Raw genomic sequence first — 16,720 nt, 5'->3', positions numbered from 1 at the left:
TTTGCCACCCCTTACGTGCAGACACTCGTTAGACATTTCTGCCATGGAACGGACCCGTGAAAGATTGAATAGGACAGCTGCATGTCAGGTACTCCAGCTAGGAGGGGCTTATCTAAAGCACCCAGATCTTGTTAGAAACATATATAGAGTGTTTTTGGCTAGTGACAAGGTGCACCTAAATCCATAAGGTAATTCTGTATTCTTGAACAACATACGGGGGAGGGGGGTCTTGAATATTTCAACAGTGGGTGTGGGTCAGTATTCCCCGACACCCAGTGTTAAGATGGGTGGTTACCATTACATGTTGGTCGTGGGTCAGTTGAATGGGGCTCCCCTTGTGTGGGGTGACCCTTAAACTTTTAAGTTCAGATCATGTGGCATTTGCGCCCATCCATTCAACTGATGTGTCAAGTTTGTGCATCTGACTGTGTATGATATTTTGAAGACATTGATTTGTGAACAATGGCTTCATATTTTATAATGTAAATACATATAATATTTTATTTCATTGTTCGCGGTCAACCCGGAACAAACAAATGCTGCTTGAATTTGTGCTGCTCATTTTGTGCTTGTTGCAATATCTGAATTTATTCAAACTTTCTATAAGTAAAAAAATCTTTAATAAGCTTAAAGGTAAATGACTGTTTGCGGTAAACCTGGAACAGCCAAATTATTGATTTGCTTTGTATTGTGTTGTTGCTTGAATATTGGGTCTGCCCTGCTTGGCGACCCTTTGCTGCTTATATATTATGCCACGATCAACAACGCCAAACAATAAATGTTTAAAAATATAAATATTGTTTTTATTTCCTCTGTATAGATAAATTGTATTTGCTGACAAGGTCATTGTTTCGATCATAGAACTTACGAAATGATGACTTTACACGAGACTGCTGATATTCTTGTTTCATCAACGTATTTGTCAATAATGTACCTCGTTTTTTAAAAAACATGCTTTTAAGCTCAAAAGTCCTTTTGATCAACAGAAATTGAAACACAGCACAGCAAATGCTGGCCTTTTGAAAAACGTTAGAGGTAGGATCAGGTACCATAGAATAAAAAAAAAACATCATATGGACGGTTACACAGAGCTTGTGTACCTTGTCATAATTGAGCAAACTTTAAAATTTTAACCAACATTTTGATAATAATAAAAGTTATGCAAAATTTTATTTGCCAGAGGATTTCCTGTATCAGAGGGCGGAAAAGTTAAAAAAAAATATATTGCCATGTTCGCTTCAGTTCAATTGCGCCTGCATTTCATTTGTCAACAAGAAGTGACTATTAGGAATCTAGCAGTGAAACCAATGCGGATTGTCAGTGAAATACTTAAAATCCATAAATAACATCTTTGTCATTTGTTAACATATATAATTTAGGTTATGACCTTACACAGGTGGTAAAATTTCTAGCAAGTTTATAACGAAGTTAAAAGGGCATATTCAAATTTAAGTTTCGTAAAACTTAAAAAAAATTAAAGGGGTCAATTTCCTGCTTTGGCATCATCTAGAATTTATCTCTTTTTTTTTCTTTTTACAATTTCTGATAGGAATGACGTTTTTAAAGGTAAAATTCAATTTTTTCCCTTTGCAATTGTTGATATTATTTTAAGATACAAAAATAGATCAGAAATATAAAGTAGAATTCCAGTTTTATATATCACCACAAACATTATTTTGTAACACATATATTTATGGGGCAGACGTGGAAAAGACAAATTCTTAAATATTAAGAATTTATTAAAGACGAAGAAATTGAGAGTACGATTTCCACTTGTTATTAAAAAAAACGTCATTAGCAAACACAGATCCTTATTAATTACAATGTATCAATTTATGCAGGTCGATGTTCAGAAAATATATTAAAGTCCAATAAATAATAACAAAGAGAATTAATCCTATCATCATATAAATTAAATAAAGGTTTTAGGTTAATGACACCAGCAATCAGCGTTGCATATATAATGTATCAAGCAGAGAATGTTTGGCTAAATTTTATCCTATTTATTTTGAATCATTTTCTTTATTTATAAAGATCTATTTATTTGTTCATAAGCAATTTAAGGACAGATGATACAAATTTTTTTCAATAAAAATAACAACTTCAGTCATGCTTTAATGAGTAAAATAAATAAGTTTAACCGCGTAGTTTTTGAATTTTTATTCAAATTGTCACAAAAATGGGAAAAATATTTGTATAGATTAATAAGGATGGTTTCAGAAAGGTAGAATTTTGAACACCATAGAAGGTTTACAATTACCTTATATTCTAGAAATTTATTTTTTACATCATTTTCAATGAATTAAGACCAAAAATATATACCAATCCGGACATTCATTTTTTGTTTGTATCATCTGTCCTTAAAGTATGTTGATTTGGTTTTATACAAATGTATTTGAGGACGATTTTTATTTTCAATTGAATGTTTGTTGTTTTTGTCATTTGCCGAACCAATGTCGATATTTCTCTTTTTGGTTTATTTTGACAAGATAACCGTTCACCTACTTCAAGTACATGTGAAATATGTGATTTTGCAGAAATACTTTGTCTGGCCCCTTGTCATCTATAAGACAACAGAAAAAATACTTTTGAAATAAAAAAAAATGCTCCAATATTCTTGTTTGGATAAATTAGATATATACAGATACAATGTAAATAAAACAATAAATCCAAGGGCGATAAATGAAAATCCAAAGAGGTATTAAAAGCTCTTAAACCATCTTTCGTTCACTCTTTGAATGGCAAAATAAATATAATCTGCAAATGAAAAAAGAGAAATACATATTGGTCAAAAGTGATAAAATCCCCAAAAGGTATGTTTCATATACTTAGATTTAGAAAAATATATAAATCATTCATTCATTTCATTACTGTCTTTACTTTAAAGTATATATTAATAGTAATTTTGGATAACTGTAAAATCACATCAGAAGAACTGACCAGTTCTTCTTGGATTGAGGAAATAATATGGATTTGTGAATAATTATTTCGTGGATAAAGAATTGTTGAGTAGATATTTATATGACATACTACGTACATTTCGTGGTGGACATAAATTCGGGGAAGTCTTCATACTTCGAAACAACGAACACACGACTCCCCTCCCCCCGAAAATAAGTGATTTCACACCAAGATTTTATGTCCTCACACAATGTGAACAGAAACAAATGGTGTCAGATGTATGTGATCCAAGTAAAAATAATACATAAAAAAAACTGATGGTAAAGTATTGGTTTTGCAAACAATTTGACCAATGCATTCATTTGGGATATTAGAATGAGTTCTGTCAAACGACTCAACAGATATGGGTTCGTTTCAATCGATAAGGGTAAGTATCACTCCTATCCGAGATGTTATAGTTAGTCTTCTATATTGCAAGTTCCAAAGAGTTTTTAAATCTGAACCAATTTCCTTTCCTGACTACATGATTTAAGTTTGTTTGGGCAAAAAATCTCTCCAGATGAATCATGGTACATGTACCTATTACAACTTGCAATACTTTGCTTTTGAAAATATGGCAACAAAATGACCTACAGATTACAATACTATGAGTTTTTAATAAATGTTTTATTTTCTCGTGAAAATACACGGAAATTTTCACACAACAACAACTAATTTTATCCCCAAAAGAACTTTTTAAAGATAGATTCAATGGCTATGTAACTAGAAGTTTAAATATTTCAATTCTATCAAAACCCTTTATGAAATCTAAGCTTCATAGTTTAGATCTGAAATAAGAAAAAAAAAAAACAAAATCAAATGACATAATAGAAATATCCAAGTGTTTTAATATCATTGCAATCGGTTTAATGTCAAAGCAAGGTCTCCTTCAAAATGCACATTAATAGATTGTAATATTACATTCATTTACAATTATAATAATGTTGTTCTTTAAGTATGATATGATATTCAGTGTTAATATTGTAAAAATACTTAAACTTACAATGGTTTATTGCCCAGAGTTATAATTATTGTATTTTATTCTAATCCATGTTATACAAGGTTCAATAAAATGTATGTTTTATATTTTCTGGGACACTAAGAGGAAGGTTGTGTTTCATTTTATTTTCATATTTCCTGCTAAACGATTCATGCGCAGAAAACTTCGTCAGAAAATAAGCGTATTATTCTTAGGAGTCAAAATAATTGCTAGAAAAGAATTTGCACAGTCTAAGCAAGGGCTTTCGTAGTTTAACTTTTAAACTCTGATGGCTGGCTTTCTGGATGATTTTAGGATAAGAGAAAGACTGGTGATAAATACGGAAGATAGTAAGTTAAAATGATCTATTTTTATAGCTTTCTACTGCTTTACAAAGTACGGGGGTTGTCCCAAAAAGTCGTAGACAATGTTTACAACTTTTTTAACACGCAACCAATATTAACCAAATTTTGCATAGACATAATAAATTCAATTTTCTTTAAAAGTGTGAATTCTTTTAAAATATATATCTTTCATAATAATAATATTGGGGCGATTTATATGAATGCCGATATGGTCTGTCGGCGCACAAACAAAATTCGGAATAATTTACGCATATAACTTTTACATTTGCTTTTATTTCTTTGGTACTGCGTAAAATATTGAACCAAAATTTTAATCAATGAAACCAGAATCAAAATATTAATAATATATCAATTTTCATATAAATAGCATTAGAAACAGACGACTAGTGTCATGATCTTCAAAGAGTTGTTGGAATTGAGATTGATGAAAATGACGTCGTCAGACGCGTAACCGGCGCACGGAAATGTAATAAATTGTTTTTGGTATGTTTTATATACATCAGAGACGGGATAAAAGAGTACAGAAAGAACATTACACACTAGATTTTAATAGAGAAGTTGTTTTTAAATGGCATGAGATTCAATGATAGTTTTTCCTCTATACCGAAAAAATAGTTACTGCATGTAACATGTGTAAAAAGTAGAGTATTGTTTGTTAAACACGGACAGTTGGAAACGTTCTGGAACATGAACGTCGTCAAACAATGTGTATTCTCTGCTGCCTAAAATGTAAGGTGATCTTTCGACTAACTTTTGAATAAAATTTGAATCTGCTTTTAAAAAAACGGACAGTAATGAATTTAGATAAGTCCCTTAGTCAAGAGTGTTTTTTACTAAAAAATAATTTTGATGTTAATAGACGTATATGTGAAGCAGAAAGAAATCATGACGTTATGAGAGATGTAAATTACGCTTGCTTTCGTGCGCCGATGTGCACTTACATGGTTTCTGTCTTTTTTCATAGTTTTCTTATTGAATGTGGTATCGTCATGAAACTTGAAATGCATGATCATAAAATGTTACTCTTTGCTATGACAAGAAAAACAAGAGGCCCATGGTCCACATCGCTCACCTGAGTAACTTTGGTGATGCAGTTCTTTACCAGATTTCCCCATCTACTTACATCTATTGTGGCCCCCTACCCCCTCCCATCTTTATTCTAATTTCTTAGAATCTAGGATGCGTCCACCTTAGTTTTAGCTTTCCTGGCTCACTGGTGCTTGAGAAGATTTTTCTAATATATTTTTATATAAAACTATGACTCCCTAATGTTGCCCCTCCCTACCCCCGGGGGTCATGATTTTTAACAATTTAGAATCTACACAAACCAAGGATGCTTCCACATAAGTTTCAGCTTTCCTGGCCCACTGGTTCTTGAGGAGAAGATTTTTAAAGATTTTTTCTCTATATTTCTATGTAAAACTTGGATTCCTTATTGTGGCCCCTCCCTACCGCCGGGGGTCATGATTTTTACAATTTAGAATTTACACTACCCCAGGATGCTTCCACATAAGTTTCAGCTTTCCTGACACTCTGCTTCTTGAGAAGAAGATTTTTAAAGATTTTTCCTATATAACTCGATGTAAAACTTGGATTCCCTATTGTGGCCCTGCCCTACCCCAGGTGGTCATAATTTTAACAATTTAGAATTTACACTACCCCGGGATGCTCCCAAATAAGATTCAGCTTTCTTTGTCTACTAGTTCTTGAGAAGAAGATTTTTAAAGATTGTTTCTATATGTTTCTACGTAAAACTTGGATTCCCTATTGTGGCCCCTCCCAACCCCTGGGGGTCATGATTTTTATAATTTAGAATCTACACTACCCCAGGATGCTTCCACATAAGTTTCTGCTTTCCTGGCCCACAGGTTCTTGAGAAGAAGATTTTTAAAGATTTTTCCCTTTATATTTCTGTGTAAAACTTGGATTCCCTATTGTGGCCCCGCCCTACCCCCGGGGGTCATGATTTTAACAATTTAGAATCTGCACTACCTCAGGATGCTTCCACATAAGTTTCAGTTTTTCTGGCCCAGTGGTTCTTGAGAAGAAGATTTTTTAATGACCCCACCCTATTTTTGTATTTTCTTGATTATCTCCCCTTGGAAGGGGACCTAGCCCTTTATTTTAAAAATTTAAATTTCCCTTTACCCAAGAATGCTTTGTACTAAGTTTGGTTAAAATTGGACCAGTGGTTCTTGAGAAGAAGTTGAAAATGTGAAAATTAACAGACGGACGGACAGCTAGACAGACAGACAGACAGCTACACAGACAGACGGACAGACATACGGACGACGGACAATGGGTGATCAGAAAAGCTCACTTGAGCTTTCAGCTCAGGTGAGCTAAAAATTTGATTTAGCAAAGAGAAAATATACTATGTTCCCTGTCTACGACTTTTTGGGACAACCCTCGTATTCTATAAACTAATACTTTATTAGAAATATTATTAAATTAGACCACGAAGATTGAAATTCTCAAAGTCAAGGCAAAAGTTTTGTCTTTTTATACAAGATTTTGTGCTTTAGAGTTACCTTTGATTGTATTAATTGGTATTATTGGTAACCTCCAAACGCGAAATATTTGCAATCTAATTTATTTTCTGTTTTGATATGGAGTGTGAAATATTTGTGTTTTGAGACCCCCCTCCATATGTGTATTATATTAATTTATGACCATTAAATATATGTATATGCATTCTCTTATACAGCAATTGTATCTGAACTGTAAACTTTTCCACGTGTACTATAAAACGATGTTTAGTAATTACTATTAGTTCATGTTCGGTAAATCCTTCACTTTCATGTTTGGTAAATGACCAAGTTTACCACCTTGTGAAATATGGACTGTGAATTCATGGATACGTAAAAATATGGACTCTTACAATTATACCAGCATTCATTATGTGTGTTTATTATATTTAACTTACAGTACATTGTGTAAATTGATCGTAAATACCGTTTTTCATGTGTGTCTATCAGCCACGTTCTTTCCTTTTTGGTCATGGCGATTCGGAATATTCTGATTTACAAGGGGGGGGGGGTATTTTACTTCGTCCTTGAACGTCATTATTTTGTTATGGTTAACTTGCGTGCAACATGCATTGTATATCTTTATGCAACTTACCTTCATTGTTTATTACTGTTTATTTGTTTTACGATTCGGCGTCACATCGTTCGTACTTTTCATGGTTTGTCCCACTTCGGCGATGTTGTTAGTTTCGTCTGCCATTTTGGTTTATACTTTCCTTTTTGGTAAGGCGCACTGCGTATGTCCGGTAGTTTACCTTATATAAGCGTCGCCACAGACGCTGAGGCTTCAGTTTGACTCTGTAAAACGTCTGCTCAACAACTTTAATAGAATTAGTACGTAAATATTGATATAACTAACGCTTGAAGAGTATTCTTCTGGTCAAAATTTGTCCGTTGTCTGTCGTGGTCGTCGTCGTAGTCGTTGTAGTCGTCGTTGTTTTCGTCGTAAACTTTTTCACATTTTCATCTTCCCCCCCCCACACCCCACCCCTGTAAACTTTTCAATTCTGATCTGATTTGTGCTTTTTCTTAGCCGATGTGCTCAGGTGAGCGATGTGGCCCCTGGGCCTCTTGTTACTATGGTTTACATTGGCCAAATAGATTTATTAAGGAATTCAACAGTCTCTACGGAGTTTTTATATAGTTTACATTGACCAAATTGTTTTATTGAGGAGAATCAACAGCTACCATTTTACCAAATAATAATTTGTGACCAAATCGTATTATGTATGTGACGTCCGATCTGACCAAAGTATTACATCACCATTGTTTGATTATTTGATTATTCAGTCATCTGTATTACAGCTATTCCTTTATAAAATCATTGTTGAATCTTATGTTGTGCTCTTGTTTGCCTCTGCAATGCAATATTTTACTGGACAACACAGGGATTTACTTACCAAATCAACAAGGATTACCAATACAAGTTTAAGTTTTAAGTTTTTATTTAAGACAAAGACCCCAACTGGGGTATATGAATACAAATAACACAAGTTTTTTTTTTTTTTTTTTTTTTTTACATATAAACAAAAATGCATGAAAGAATGAGTGGTACTAATGTTATTTCATGTACAATTCACATGTATAGTTCAAATAATAAAGTATAGAAGGCCCCTGCTTATTCAAAATTAAACTATATGTATTTATAACATTTGTTAAAAGTAGTTTTGGTATTATTATTAACATATTACTGACAGTAAAATTTTACAAAATTTGGCGAGCCCAAAAATAACTATAGACGTTCTATTTCAACTATTGAAGAGTTATAGTTCTTAGTGCGCTCTTTTGTGAAAAAGTCGGAGAATGTACAAATCTCGCGGAATTTTTGGGACAAACGTAACATAAACATGTAAACAACATGTTGTATCTAAACAAAATGCATATGAAATATTTTATTCTCGTGGACTTTATTTAAATCAAGAGTAGAGATGACTATGATATTAATTTACATCTATTGGTGATCGTATACTGTATTTATTTTTGGTATTGGTAGATTTAAAGGCAATACACATACCTCGGAAACGTCGTATTTTTTATTAATCGAGGATGAAGTTAGGGTTTCCGCTCTTTTACATATGTCTTTTAGCTCTTATATTCATAAGTTAGAATGATAAATGCACTTAACATTTAAGATTGGATTGAGACTGGCATGTTTTGTATTATCCGCATTGCCATGATGTTCCAGTCAGACGACCAAACGCGCCTCTAATTCTGAAGAGTTCACTAATGGAAATGCAACGTAACAAATTTCCAAGAAATACCATATATATTGGTTACAATGAAATATATCTCCTTCATTGGAGATTTGATCAATTATAAAAGTCCCATACCTCGGGCACGTTACATGGAGCTCAAGTGTACGCAATAATATATAATAAATATAATTTGTAGATATGAAGGGAAAATGTAGGCTACAACATGGGGTGAGCAATCTCTTCATTTTGGATACACCAGAGACCATGGATGAAGAAGGTTTTACTCAGATGAAGAAAACATTTGTTTCAATGATTGAAGGTACATATTTCTTTTGCAAGGCAATTTAAATAAAAAAAATAGAAATGTACAAACTTATCGATTAAACTTATAATGATGTCTTTTTTTTTTTACAATTAATATAGGTTACGCCATGCATCCTAATATGAATGAACACGTTGCAGTGATACAGTTTGGAAAAGAAAATAAATACCTGCATCATTTTTCCAACGATTACGAGTCTTTGAAACGAGTTTTAGGTCATTTATTTGTTTTAAAATAGTTATTTCCCAATAAATATTTTCAAAAGAGCACTATGCATACCATCTCTACTAAATAAATTCACCGACTTTCTGTCAATTGAGACATAATATATTTTTTTCGGCTTCGTTTATATTTACCTATATTCTGTCATTAACTCCCAATATAACTTAAACTCTGCTTTGAATTGATGTCTTGTTTTAGTGGTATCAAGTTAAAATATTTCCACTCATTTTATCTCAAAATGTGGAATTTTTGTTACGCATTATGCATATATGGCGTTACAAACATCAAAAATGGTGACTTTCAGAAATTTTAGCAAATAGGTAGCTTAATAAAGGTTTTATCTAAAACAACGGGGATAATAACTACAAGTAATGAATTCTAAATAATTCAGATGATGTCAGTTGTTCGGGTCCATCTACAATGATTGAGGGGTTTTCATTAGCAATTCCTGGTTTGAATGAAATACGTGAGTCTTTATTATAGAAATCTAATGGGAAACCCAAAATATTATATGATACAAACCATAATAAAGTACATGTATTATCCATTAATGTATAATTCAACTTTTATTTCGACATAATTGGTGATACCTAGTTATTTCCATTTTCAATAAAATTGTAAAGCATATGGACAGTAATTTAACAAATATTTTTTTTCATACAGAACGTATGACCTACATTGGTTTGTTTTCTGTCCGACTAAGACTGATACTTATTTCAAATGGAAGAACGACTTCTGGGTATTCAGATTTAAAATATCTTGACCATCACACTGATGAAGACCACGTAATTAAAACATTTTGACATTATTATTTATTATATTAATTATTATTGTTATTATTATTAATGATAATATTTTTATTATCTCTTTCTTTTCACACAATATATGATATTAATGTATGCTCATCTCGATTTATTTTCTAACACTTTAACTCATACATTTGATTGAAGAATATCCAGCTTTTACAACAAGTGAAACAAATAGGGAATACATATCCAATAATTTGTGTTCCGGTTGGAAAAGATCCAAATGTTGTAAGCAAAAAGACACCAAACAGCAAGTTAAACAATATTAGCAGCGAGTCTATTTATATATTAACATTTTATGTAAACATAAAAGTAAAAATGACGACCAAATATAAATATTAACATATATGTATCTTAAATAAAACTGATTTAATTGTGAAATCCGTATACCGTAGCTTAAAAATTTGAAATGAAAAATTCTATCGGTGATATATAATGTATACTGGTATATCTTCTGCTTTTGATAAAATAAGTTATTTTTAATACAAATGGTTGCATATGTAAAAAAAAAAAAATGCATGATCATAGCAAAACAAACCAATGATAATATATTATTTTATCACGTACAGAGCTTACTTGGGACAATTGCCTATGAATCTCGTGGAGGAAAACTACTAAATCCCACAGAAGCAAGAAAATTTTCTAGATACACTTTAGGAATGGTATTGTTTTCATGTTTTATTATTATTGTCTATTGGATTATGTTTAAATATTGTAATGTTATTTTATAATTATAATTATAACTATTATTATCATTCATTATTACTTTAATTTATTAGCAATAAAGATTTCTTTAAACTCATACCTCTATTATAATAAATATTTAATCGTAAAAATGAAATTTTCATTCATTTTATGAGATGATTGCATCAGAAATCATCGGTGAAATGCCACCCGCAATTTGTTCTATTAATGACGTTAAAAACGTATTCGTTTCTTCACGACATCCGAGTGATGTAACGGAAAATGACTTGGTGAGACATATAAGAGAAGTTTAGCAAACCAACGCGTACGCTCACGTGTACGTGTATCACCTGAAATCTGTGCATTACGTCATCAATTTTGCTAGTGATGAATTTTTACACGTACCCTTTTATGTGTAGATTACCAAGTACACATAAGTCTAAATTTGTAGGTTATAATTTTTTAACTCCTGTTTACTTTTTTCAAAGAAAATGTGCTTTTTTTCTAAAACGTGAATATTTAATGAAAATACTGACTAAAAAAAATGAACGTCAGTAATGAAAATATAAATTTATATTGAGTTAAAATCACTACATCTTGATTTTTGAAACATGCTTTGACCGATTAAAAATATAAGTGCTCTGTACCATCTTCTTCTTATAAGTACGTATACATGCATATATTTTTGTAAAACGATGATAAATGTATTAAAATTATTGTTTTTTCGGATGATTTTTAAATATAAACCACTTGTACAATTAAAACACTTACATGTACAAGTACAGGTACAGGTTATACTTTGCTAAACAAGAAAAATAATGTAAACGTGTACGTGTAAATCTAACTTGTAGTTTACACGTACATGTACACGTACAAGTGAGCTTGCTAAACCTCTCTTCAATTTTAAGGTTTTTAATGTGATTAACACAAATACACTTACATCTTATTCTTCATATTTGATAACCATTATATTCACCTCAAGTTAAGATAAACATTAAATGTAAATAAAATAAAATTTAATGAATATGAACTATAGGTGTATAACATCTTTTTGTGGTACCTAATATTATGGGTTTTTTTACTCGTTTAATTTAATTCTTTTCTTTTGTTCAATATATCTAGTAGCTGTTGATAAACAAATTTCGATTCTTCAAAATAGGAAAATGTTGTAGAGATATTAAACAATAGACGTGCATATGAAATGTTTGTGTACCTAAATGAGGAACATTTAGAAAAGGAGGTTTATACAGAACGCAGTGACCTTCTACTAGCACCTGGAACAAGAGTACGCAGAGGTCCAAACTGGCATTACGACAATCAGGACTCTAATGGTCCTGGAACAGTTACGGGACACTGGCAAAGAGGTATTAAGAAAAGGGAAATGCTACATAAATTTGAATATTGATTTAGTTTAAAGTATATTTTATTCAAATCTATTACATGTAAATGGATTGAACAGCAGGCATAATCACCCATGATCGTTCTCCCCATAGATCATGGTACTACATGCATTTAAGGTCTAATAAAACATGGAAAATTGAACATGTATGTAGAGTGGATTATCAATTCATTGGTAAATATTTAATATAAATCTATCGATCGATCGATCGATCGATCGAGAGAGAGAGTTACTTTATTTGGAAAATATTTTTTATCAAAGATGGATGGATATACGTTGAATGGGACACGGGAATGAGATTTCCTTATGAATATATTGAAGACAGTCAAGAGGTTAATGTAATTATTCCTTGCGACCAGCCCCGAATACTCCAAAGAGAAAACATTGCTGTAGGGTGTCTCGTTAAAAGAGGTAAATTGTGTACAATAATTGATTAAATGAACCTTTCATTATACATGTAATCCTATAATAATTCCGAATGATAAAGTAATTATACATGTATTAGGAACAATCTAGCTGAGATTATGTGAACAGTGCTTTTTTCCGGAGAAATTTGTATCTTTTTTCTATCATCAAATCAAAAGACATTCATGAAAAATTGATAATCACTACATATTAATTTATTTGGCTCTACCTTCCTGTTAATTTATCGATGCTATATAATCACGATTACTTTTGTATTATAAGGACCAGATTGGAAATGGGAAGATCAAGATGGCGGGGAGGGCAATATTGGAGCTGTTTATAGAGTCAAAGAGGACACAGTCTATGTAATTTGAAAAATGATAATCCAATCAATAAGTGTTTGACAAAATTTTGGCTATAGAAAAGAAATTGAAAAGTTACATGCTAAAATAGTTAGCATTTTCATAGATATTTATTTTTTACTTTGACTCTCTTAGGTACGCTGGCCAAATGGAAACAAAAGCAATTACAGATTTGGTTATGGCGGAAAATATGACCTTGTTTTCTGGTTAGCTGATATCTAGGATTTTCATTGCATTTTTGTGTCTTCTTCATAGCATTACAGTTAAGTAGAGATGATGGTGTCTGCAAGTTGTCTGTTGTTTTTTCTGCTTTTCTGTTCTGTAGGACAAAAAGCACATATAACTTGATAGTTAAAGTTTTAAATCTTGCTAGAAATAAATTTATTTGGGTAAATCAAACTAAGATTAGATGAAAATAAATATATCACTTATCAGCTTAGGATAAAAACGTTTTAAAGAATCTTTTCAAAAAATTTTGAATATAAAATGAAATATATGGAGATTTGGAACAGTACTCAAGCCAAAAAACCTATTCAACGGACAGCAGATGTGGGATCAGTACCCATGAAGGAGTGAGCATCCCTTGCCAACACAATCACCGTTTGCACTATGTCATGATCGGGAAAAAGTAAACGGGAAAATACAGTGTGTAAATAATTGTCCAACAATAAGTATGAAAAAAAGTCATTCAGCAGTTGACTTAATGATGGACTGTATTTACTGTCAGGGCCATTTTATCGAAATGATGACTTTATTTTTTTTTTTAATTCAGCGAATTTGATCTTGTAAATGAGCAAAATATGAAAATTGCACACAAAAGTATAGAGAGTCATTATTGTATAAGTTAGTAAATACGTTGTAGTTAATAGAATATTTTGTCTTTTAGTGATCCTTTTGATGAATGCCTAGTAATCTCGCAAAAATCCAATTTTATGTCAACATGCACCAGTGGGAACAAGAAAGGTAATTTTATTAGAACTTAAGGATAACAAATATAGGAAGATTTGACATGCTTTCACAAATATATAAATTTTTAAATAAAAATATTATTTTAATTTAGGTTTCAATGATATAGTTGTTTAAAATTAAGATAATGATTTTGAGCAAATTTGAGGTACATTTGTACATGTAACTATTGTAACGTTTTTCTGATTTATACCAAATTTTATTCACAAGTAAAAATGCATGGAATTAGGCAGCAGGCAAAGCCTGTTTTACTCCTCTCCTTTATTGTAACGTTTTGCATTGCATAAAATTTTGTTACTTATAAATTTTACAAGTTTTTTCTCCAAACTTTGCAGGAAGAACATTGTTTGAAACAAGAGAGCCCAGTTTTAAGGAAACGGGAGGGGTGATAGATTTAGAAAAATCTCATCAAAATGACTTAAACCCAGAAAGTTACGAGGAACAAGAAGGGGCAATTTTGTGGCAATGGAAAAATGAGCTAGGCAGATGGAAGAATTTTCCGAAGACAGAATATCAGAAAATCGAAAAATCATTTGCTAAGAATTCGAAATCAACCATACTCTTGGCAATAGACGAACTTATGTAAGTATTACTGAAGTGCATTAATGAAAGAAAACATCAGTTTTTAATTACATTCTACTTAAATACTTTGTGCTTTTCATTTGACGATTTTCACAGGTTTAGACTGGTTTTGTCGAAAATGAAGCTGATAAACATATCGTCAAGAGAGACATATGACGTGAGACGCTTTGAAAACAGTTAAAATCGAGCTACACCTTAATTTAGTTTTTAAAAAACATAATTCCAAATGTGATACATGTACATGTTGTAAAAATATACTGTATAAACAAAATCCATATTCACCATTTACATTTGCAAGGCAGGTAATTTTAGATTCAGATTAAATACATGTATTGTAATGTTTTGTCCTTCTTTTTTGGTTTGTTGTTTAACGTCGTCCCTCTGGATAATTTTTCAATCATATGGAGGTACAATCAATAAATTGCCAGTCGGATGGGGAGGCGTGCAAGTTTTATTAACCGAAACGTCGCATTGAGGGCCTTTGAGGTGAGATCTTTCTTTACTGTTTTAATAACTACTGCAACTAGGGACCACAGTTTATACGGTCTCATTCGAAGGTCCTGTCTTTATGTCCTGCAGTTGATTTGAGCCAGCAACGTTAAGATTTACTTAATGCTCCGTGCATCTAGAGCAGACGCCCATCCACTGCGCCACGCGATGGACTAGATCATTCTTGTGCTGTAGTATTGTGGTGTTGTATTGTTGTATTGTGTACGGAAGTCGGGAGGTGTCAAGTAGAAAAAATATTTTATCTGGCGGCCACCAGACAAGTTTTTTGCTGCTGCTAAATTATTATTCGATGGCCGCCACATAAATAACTGGCAGCTGCCAGATAAATATTTTGCGGTATGATTTTCTGTCGGCCGCCAGATTGTTATCTAGGGGAGGGGGTGCCAAATATTTTTCTGACGGTCGCCAGTTATATATGTTGAGACCGCCATAGAAAATAATTTTCTACCTGGGACCTTTTGGCTTGCGTAGTCGTAGTATTGTTGTGTTGCAATATCAAAAGTTCTACTGTCTACATGTTCTTAACTATAAGCCATCCCGGATTGTGAAAGAAGAGGGCATTTTAAGAAGAAATATTGACAATGTTTAAAAGACTGTTTTCGAAAATAAAGTTTATTTAAATATATTGATGTAATTTATGAAGTTCTTAAAACCAGGACGGATGTAAATTTCCATATATTTCAAGGAAAGCGAAGCATGTTTACATAACTGAAATGTATATACTTTGAATTAAAGAGATTTGTTGTATCGCCCAATGAAGTACAGAAAAATAGATCCATTTGTGTCCTTATATATATCATCATGACAAAACATATAAATATAACTAGCTATACCAAACCATGATCTTATTCCACTTTATTTCTAGTCATTACTTTCGGCCTCTTTGATATATTATATATCCCTCAACTTCCAGTTGAATCGCATTTTCATTTATTATCATAATGTTATTTATATTTATTTTAATCGTTCTTAAATCTTATTATTATTCTTTTTTTTCACGTGATTAGCTAGAAAAATGATATTTAATTTCTCCCTTACTTTATACATGTATGACATAATTTTTTGTCGTGCCACACAGAACAGAGTTTTGAAAATGTACATGTATTTATTGAACGTCATTATGTACATATAGCTATTCTAAATCTGTATAAGCTCTACTTGATACATGTTATCATCAATTTCACTGATCTTGTAAGTTGATTTTATGCAAGGTAGTACAAGAATCACTGAAAAATAGAATTGTCATGTGCATCCAGGATTAGATAATAGTTTTTTAGCCGTTATAATTCTCTTTAGCTAGTAAGGATAGAGTTCAAATGCAGCTTTTAAAAAAATACATTCAACAAAGCATCTAAAGATCAATCTCTACGGAATACTATAAGGTGGAAAGAATCGAAGTTAAATGAACACAATGTAAACATAGCCTTGTTTTTAGCTCACATTAGCCAAATGCTC

General features: G+C 31.8%; 1 protein-coding gene and 1 long non-coding RNA gene across 2 annotated transcripts; both read left to right on the top strand.

Moving 5' to 3' along the window:
* The first annotated feature begins 10,499 nt into the window (after positions 1-10,499).
* Positions 10,500-11,274, top strand: LOC134257810 (uncharacterized). Its single transcript, XR_009990003.1, has 3 exons — positions 10,500-10,585; positions 10,927-11,019; positions 11,218-11,274. It is a non-coding gene; the product is annotated as an uncharacterized LOC134257810 (long non-coding RNA).
* Positions 11,275-12,180: 906 nt separating this feature from the next.
* Positions 12,181-14,972, top strand: LOC134257808 (E3 ubiquitin-protein ligase Ufd4-like). The gene is made up of 7 exons (XM_062740410.1): positions 12,181-12,405; positions 12,702-12,851; positions 13,128-13,210; positions 13,343-13,413; positions 14,094-14,170; positions 14,509-14,755; positions 14,852-14,972. Exons 1-7 carry the CDS (start codon positions 12,243-12,245, stop codon positions 14,934-14,936), a joined length of 876 nt encoding a protein of 291 aa, XP_062596394.1. The 5' UTR covers positions 12,181-12,242; the 3' UTR covers positions 14,937-14,972.
* The last annotated feature ends 1,748 nt before the right edge of the window (positions 14,973-16,720 follow it).

Source organism: Saccostrea cucullata, unplaced genomic scaffold (genome assembly GCF_032062105.1).
Source record: "Saccostrea cucullata isolate Sc308-1 unplaced genomic scaffold, CSIRO_AGI_Scuc_v1 ctg6611, whole genome shotgun sequence".
NCBI classification, from domain to species: Eukaryota; Metazoa; Mollusca; class Bivalvia; order Ostreida; family Ostreidae; genus Saccostrea; species Saccostrea cuccullata.
The sequence above is the reverse complement of the archived record's forward strand: the minus strand, read 5'-3'. Positions and strand labels throughout refer to the sequence as shown.